This window comes from Canis lupus, chromosome 18 (assembly GCF_011100685.1).
Source record: "Canis lupus familiaris isolate Mischka breed German Shepherd chromosome 18, alternate assembly UU_Cfam_GSD_1.0, whole genome shotgun sequence".
Lineage (NCBI taxonomy): Eukaryota > Metazoa > Chordata > Mammalia > Carnivora > Canidae > Canis > Canis lupus.
In genome coordinates this window covers 35,542,156-35,548,604 of record NC_049239.1, presented here as the reverse complement: position 1 = coordinate 35,548,604, position 6,449 = coordinate 35,542,156, and the positions used below count along the sequence as shown (strand labels likewise).

Genomic DNA, 6,449 nt, shown 5'->3' with positions numbered 1-6,449 from the left:
AGTGCAAGCCTCCATCATCAAGGGTGATTTGGTGGATACAGAACACCAAGACCAATCCTGCCTCAGCCTCTTCCTCTTACCGAGCCTCAGCTTCCTCATTTGTAAACTGGTGATAGTACTCGCCCCATCCGCCTCACAGATTGTTCTAGATGCGAAAGCACTGCACCCACAGGAGGTACCATTTAACGTTACGTACTTAGAGTGCTACGCTGGAGCGGGCTGCAAAGATCCAGCTAAGGGGAAGGGGCCTTTCAAAGACATTGAACCATATACTGAACCAGACACAAGAGTAAAGCAAGATGGAAAAATGCACATTTTGACAAATGCACCAAACAGAGCCCCTCACCGGAGGTACAGGGAGCGTCCACTGACCAACTTGCACCAACTTTCATCCTGACCATCGACTGACGCTCAGCTGGGCGGGCCTCAGCAGCACACACTCACTGCCACCCAGGGCTTTGCCAAAGACGGAGGGCAAGCAGATGTCGTCTCTGTGGGGAGGCTGGCAAGAGCCCCACTGCTGCAAACCTTACCTCCGGTTGGGGGCATAAGAAAATGGGTTTAGCATCTTGCGGAGCTGGCCGATGAAGATGGCTGGACTGTGCCAGAGGATGTCCGGGGAAGGGGGAGCCAAAGGAAATTAGCAGGTGTGTCCTTGGGTAAGCGTTTTCCTGGGTAATGCTTATGAAGCCTTTGCTAGGTCCTAGGTGTTTTTTAATTTCATCTTCACAATGATCCTACCAGGCAGGGCCATCTTTCCTCCTACCTTACAGGTGAGGAGACTAGGGATTTAGGATTTGAACCCAGGCTGGTCGGCTTACCGAAGCCCATGACCTTATTAACTGTTGCTCGCTCAACTGCCAGGGCAGTGGGAGAATCTCTGGTCTTCCTCCTGCAGTTGAAACAATGTGGCTTTGCTTTTGTTGAAACCTGGCTCGATCTGACTTGCTGACGTTTGCCATGCTTGTCCTGAGCTTCTCCAGAGAAATGCTGTCTTCTGGCAGGAAAAGATAAAACTGGCTGATACAAATGAGTCACCGTACTCGCTATAATTAACAGTGATGCAAGAGCCAGATGCGAACGAAGCAGGGCCTCAGGACCCGACTTTTCGGCGGCCCAAACTTTGAGCTGCTGCACAGAGTCTCTCCCTGGTGAGGGGCTGAGCTGCCGGTGTGCTCAGGATACTTTTTCAATGAAGAAATGAAATCTGGATGCATGCACACTCCAAGCTACTGGAGCTGGGAGGGGCGGCACCAAATCCATCTCCTTATTTACACCCGAAAGACCATACACCAGAACCAGAGAGAGAGTTTATAGTTTATATATAATGCTTTTACATTTGCTTTTACACTCGGCTGCCCTGGAAAGTCTAAGTAGTTTTCGGCCTGCTGAGCTGATTTATGGTAACTACAGCTGACAACTCAGTTGGGCTAGGTGTTCAGCCTATGGCCTCCTGATTGCACTACGTATCTGTGAACTTTCCAGAAAAGACCAGTTACCACTAGCATCCCTATTCTCTTTTGCTGGAGCTGGAATAACAAGTGATACAAGGATAGCCTGACTAAAATAAACCCTCAAACATGCTTCCCACCATGCCGGCCACAAACCCAGCTGACCACAGCATGAACACGATCCCTTTATGATGCCGGCGGCTTCCAGGATGGATAACTGCGCCTCCTGAGTTTCGACAGAGAGAAACAGCTAGGAGCCAGGACCTGGAGAGACTACACTAGTGATCTTCGACGTCCCGTAGCATCTTTTTTACCTATTTAAGACAGTCTCAACTGTTCTTGAGATTTGAACACAATACAGCTGATACAACCTTGCCACTTTCCTTTTGAATAGACTTTAATTGAGAGCGAAGTGAAAAATGCAGGTTACATTTTTAGTGTTATCATTGATACGTTGTAAGATCAACACCAAAACAGTGATGCATCTAACATTTATACATTTCCTAATTTTAGTTGTCAAAGAGCAAATCATTATCAGATATATATATTTACATAATTTCAAGCAACAGTAAATAATAAACACCCTCCTTTAAGCACACACATGCACACGCACATACACACACACACACCCAACCACCTTTAAACAATGGATTTCCTCACACTAGTGAGTCTCATTTTGTCACATACACCGGTAGACTCAGAGTTACTTAAGAACAGTCTTATCAATGGACATCCTGGACCAGCCCAATTTTCTCCTAGAATCACTTTAATTTTTACAACTTGAAGCCACATAACCAGCGTGGTCAGTACACTCTAAGGACACCCCAGATGATAAAAATGAATTCCACTTCTTTTGTGTGAGGACATATGCATGTCTCTGAAGATGCATGTGATTTACAACTCAAAAAAAGTCGAAAATACCACCAAAATCTCAGCTCTTCAAACACAGTTTCTTAACAGCACTGTGCTAAATGTTAACACCGAATTAGCTGAACGGAAGGATTCTTCTCGATATCTCTACAGAGGTACTGGTTAGTCCTGATGCTTTCTTCAGCTGCTTGGAACGCACAAGTTTTCAAAGCTGCCTGGTGGTGCTACATCCTGCCTTCCAGGTTAGCAGCCTGCCTAACCTCCGGAATGTCGGACGGGACTCACCCCCAGTGCCTTGCTCTCTGATTTATTTCTTGCTGTTAGTAAATGGAAACCATGACAAAGTTTACATTAGCAGACACATACACATGCCCTGGCCTATAAATATTCTATGATGGAAAATGGTACAATGACTCCATTCCTAGTGAAAAGGAGCATAAAAGGAGAGGGGCAGGGGGGGGGGGGGGGGACATGATCCACAGTGGCTCTTCTTACAGTGGAAAATCCAGACCAAATGGCAGAGGTGGGCTTTTAACTAACCGGACATCGTTAGCCACTTCTCTCCAGGCCCTTGGAGTCAACTAAAAGCAAGCAAAGCAGAGCCCAACTCCTCCGGGCAAACCTGGTAGGATCCAGTCGTACAGGCATCTTGTCTCGGAAGCCGGATGAAGAAGATCACCTGCCATTTCCTTCTTAGAGAGGTGAGTGAGGAGGAATTCTAAAGTCAGATTTGAAAGTAGTTCACACACTGTCCTGCCTGGGACACAGAACTGTCCCCGGGTCGGACCCCCTCAAAGCGCCAGCTGGAGTTTGGTCATGTTTCTCTGGTGCATGTTGTGATGACGGACTAATTCGTCTGACCGGGCAAACTTTTTCTGACAACTGGGCCACCGACAGCTGAAGGGCTTTTCACCTGTTGACACAATTGCCAGTCAGAGACACTTGCAGTGGAGAGGCCGGGCACAAGTTCAACTATCAAAAGCCTGAGTTAAATCATCCCAAGGCACCCACTCTCGGTTCCCTCTAGCTCTTGCCCTAGGCTCACAAATCGGGCTCATCTCATGGGCAGCCTTGAAATGGAAGCCCCTCTGGGCCCTTAAGGATTACACTACTGTAGAAAGTATAAAATATTCCCTATGTCAGAGGCCTAGGGAAATGGCAGAGAAGGAAAAAGTCTAGTTAATCAGAGTGTCTGGGTAAGTCATATGTAATCGAGGGGAAAACACTTGTTTCAACCTTTGCTGTTGGACTATTTTTTTTGTGAACTGCATACACGTTTCCCCTCGGCTGTCTTCACAGGGAATTGAGCTTAACTGGGCTGCGAAGAGTCAGGATCATCACCCTGGATATTACTGATTGGTTGTCCTCCAGTATTAGAGCTTGACTGTAACTTTAATATCTTTGTCCGTGTGGATATTTGGGGGGGGGCTGGGTATTTTAAAATAATTCATGGATACCAGTGTGCAGGATATTTGCTTCTTTTACCTTCAAGTGTTGCTGAGAGCTTAATCCCTGGTTCTAGGTGAGGCATGGTTTTCAGATTTTTAACAAGCCTGCCGTAAGATCGAGACCTCTCCATCTAAGGAGTTCTCAGAAGTTCCTTCCAAGCCTCATTCTGGATGAGGAGGATAATTAGCATTTATGAAATGCCTAATTTACGCCCAGCCTTGTTGGGTATCATCTACATACGCTATTTCTTGTGTTCCTTACAACAGCCTTGTAAGAGAAGCGTTGGTATCCCCATTCTAGAGAGGAGGCTAAACAGCTAGTGAGGGCAGACCCAAGCAGGATGTCCATCCAGGTCTATGCCAAAGCCCATGCGCTTGGCATTATCCGGCCTCCGAGGCCTGGCCCTAATGGGAATAGAGGCGTGGCTTTATCCTAAGTAAAAATGCCACAGGAGCCAATCTCTGTACCATCAGGGAGATCTTCCCAGGGTATCGCTGGCCCCCCACTTTGCCTCCTCTGAGAGCTAGTGGTTGGGACAAGCAGGGAGGAATGTCCCAGAGGAGGAGCTGTCCCAAGGTCACAAGGGGAGTGACCCAAGATAGGGTAAAAGCGTCTGCCAGTGACAAGGGCCATTTTGCGCATACGCAGGTATGTCCGGGGTTGGAGGACAAGGGGGTTGGGACACCAGGCATGATAACTTTCTCACCAATTTATGAGCTCAAGAATAAGAAAAAGAAGAAACTGGGCAGCCTGGGTGGCTCAGCGGTTTAGCGCTGCCTTCAGCCCAGAGTGGGATCCTGGGGACCCAGGATCGAGTCCCACTTCAGGCTCCCCGCATGGAGCCTGCTTCTCCCTCTGCCTGTGTCTCTGTGTCTCTCATGAATAAATAAAATCTTTAAAAAAATAAAAAAAATAAAAAGAAGAAACACCAGAGGCACCTGAGTAGAGCAAAAGAGATGCCCGTCCCACCAACTCTGGGGCACAGGTGCCTTGGCCCTGTCTGTAAACGCAGCCTATTTGGGCTGAGTCTGCAACTGCACGGGGGCTGGTGACCTCATGTTTTCCTTCACCTCCTGCTCACTGTTCCTCTGCTCTTCCCAATCTGGCTCCTGGCCCCCCACCTCCACCCCCAGCCGTGCTGTCAAAGGTCACCTTCTAATGGACTAAGCCCAACCCCTTCTCCTGGTGGTCATCACTTTCCTCAGTGTCTTGGTGGCACTCGGCTTTCCTGACCTTGGCTCTCTTCCTGATTCCTATCCTCCCTGGGCTGTAAGACAAACCTAGGCTCTCTCTCTTTCTCTCTCTCTTTCTCTCTCTCTCTCTCAAGAAGGAAGGCTGTGGGACACGGTGGGCTGGGAACAGAAGGAATTGGGTTTGCTACTTACAAGCTTTGGGACTGTAAACAAGTCATTTCATCACCTCAGTCTCCTCATCTCAGAAATGGGGATAAAACATGCCTACCCTTTTCTTACAAGGGTGTCACAAAGAGACAGCAAGATAACCCTAAGCCTCTTTCTACAGGTAGAAAATACACAACAAAGGTGGTGCCATTTTCATTATGAATCACACCAGGCTTGTGAAGAAGCAAGAAACATCCATCGACCAGTAAATAAATGTCCTATTCCCCTGTCTATACGAGTACAAAGGAAATAATATCCATCTGCTGATACGAGTCTAGCAGACACCATGTCTGCTCTGGGGACATCAACTTTTAGCACAGCAAGGATTCAACATCTCTGAAAATAGTGTCATGAAATGTGAGCTCTCCAAAAAATAAGTATTTGGCTTGGGAGAATTTCTGCTGTTTTTCTGTAAGGTTGATTATCATATCAAAACTGAGTGACACAATGTGAGGGAGCCAACTGGGAACAGCAGGGACCTAGCTCATCTCTTCCTTTCAAATTTGATGCTCACAGTAAGAGTTCTTTTCACACGTCCCTCCTCCAGCTTTATGGTTCCCCCCACCAATCCCTTCTGAAACAATATTATTATTTAAAGATAGCCATGCACTGTTCTTTCTCCCCACCCACTCTAAAGCCTGCTCAGAACTTCTACACTAATCTTTTTCCCCATCTCTCTCATCACAAACAACTTCATTCAACAACATTTTTTTAAAAAAATAATGAAAAATAAATGTGAAGAAAAGTTTACGCACTTGTTTTACCTGTATGAGTCCTGGTGTGGGTCTTCAGGTGGTCAGACCGGGAGAACTTTCGCTGACAAGTTTTACACTGGAATGGTTTCACACCTAAATGGACAGAGAAGGTCTAGCCGCAGCCCTAACAATGTGGGAGCATAACGAGGCCCACAGGGCCAGCTTCCTGGTGGCCGGAGGAGCCGGACGTTTCCAGGCACCTGTGATGATGTCTGCCTCGCCCGCAGGTTTCCCCAACACCCCAGGCCTGGTACAAACCACCTAATGCTGCAGTGTAATCCCTGAAGACCTGCTTCTGTCTGGGGAACAACTCTTCCCTAACCACAAACATCCAGCTTCCCACCAGTCTCAGCTGTGTCCAAGACTGAAAAAGTGAATCACACCCTACAAACCGGATTGTGTTCTCCACCACCCTGTTCTTTACCACTACTAGTGTATCATCAGCAAATTGCTAGCGGGATCCCACTGTTCTGTGGTTTGCAGGAGAAACAGGGGATGTTTCCTTTCCTTTTCTTTCTTTCTTT

At 47.4% G+C, this 6,449-nt stretch overlaps 1 protein-coding gene across 8 annotated transcripts in view; it reads right to left on the bottom strand.

The window, feature by feature from the left end:
• Nucleotides 1–1,827: 1,827 nt before the first annotated feature.
• Nucleotides 1,828–6,449, bottom strand: part of WT1 (WT1 transcription factor) — a 49,247-nt gene continuing 44,625 nt past the window's right edge. For 7 of the 8 annotated variants that reach the window (XM_038563110.1, XM_038563111.1, XM_038563113.1 and 4 more), the window contains 2 exons: nucleotides 5,926–6,018; nucleotides 1,828–3,234 (listed from right to left, as the gene is read on the bottom strand). In XM_038563110.1, the coding sequence (XP_038419038.1) occupies nucleotides 3,113–3,234; nucleotides 5,926–6,018 (215 nt within the window). In that variant the 3' untranslated portion in view covers nucleotides 1,828–3,112. The remainder of the gene's footprint in view (nucleotides 3,235–5,925; nucleotides 6,019–6,449) is intronic. The other variant, XM_038563114.1, reaches the window with a different exon arrangement.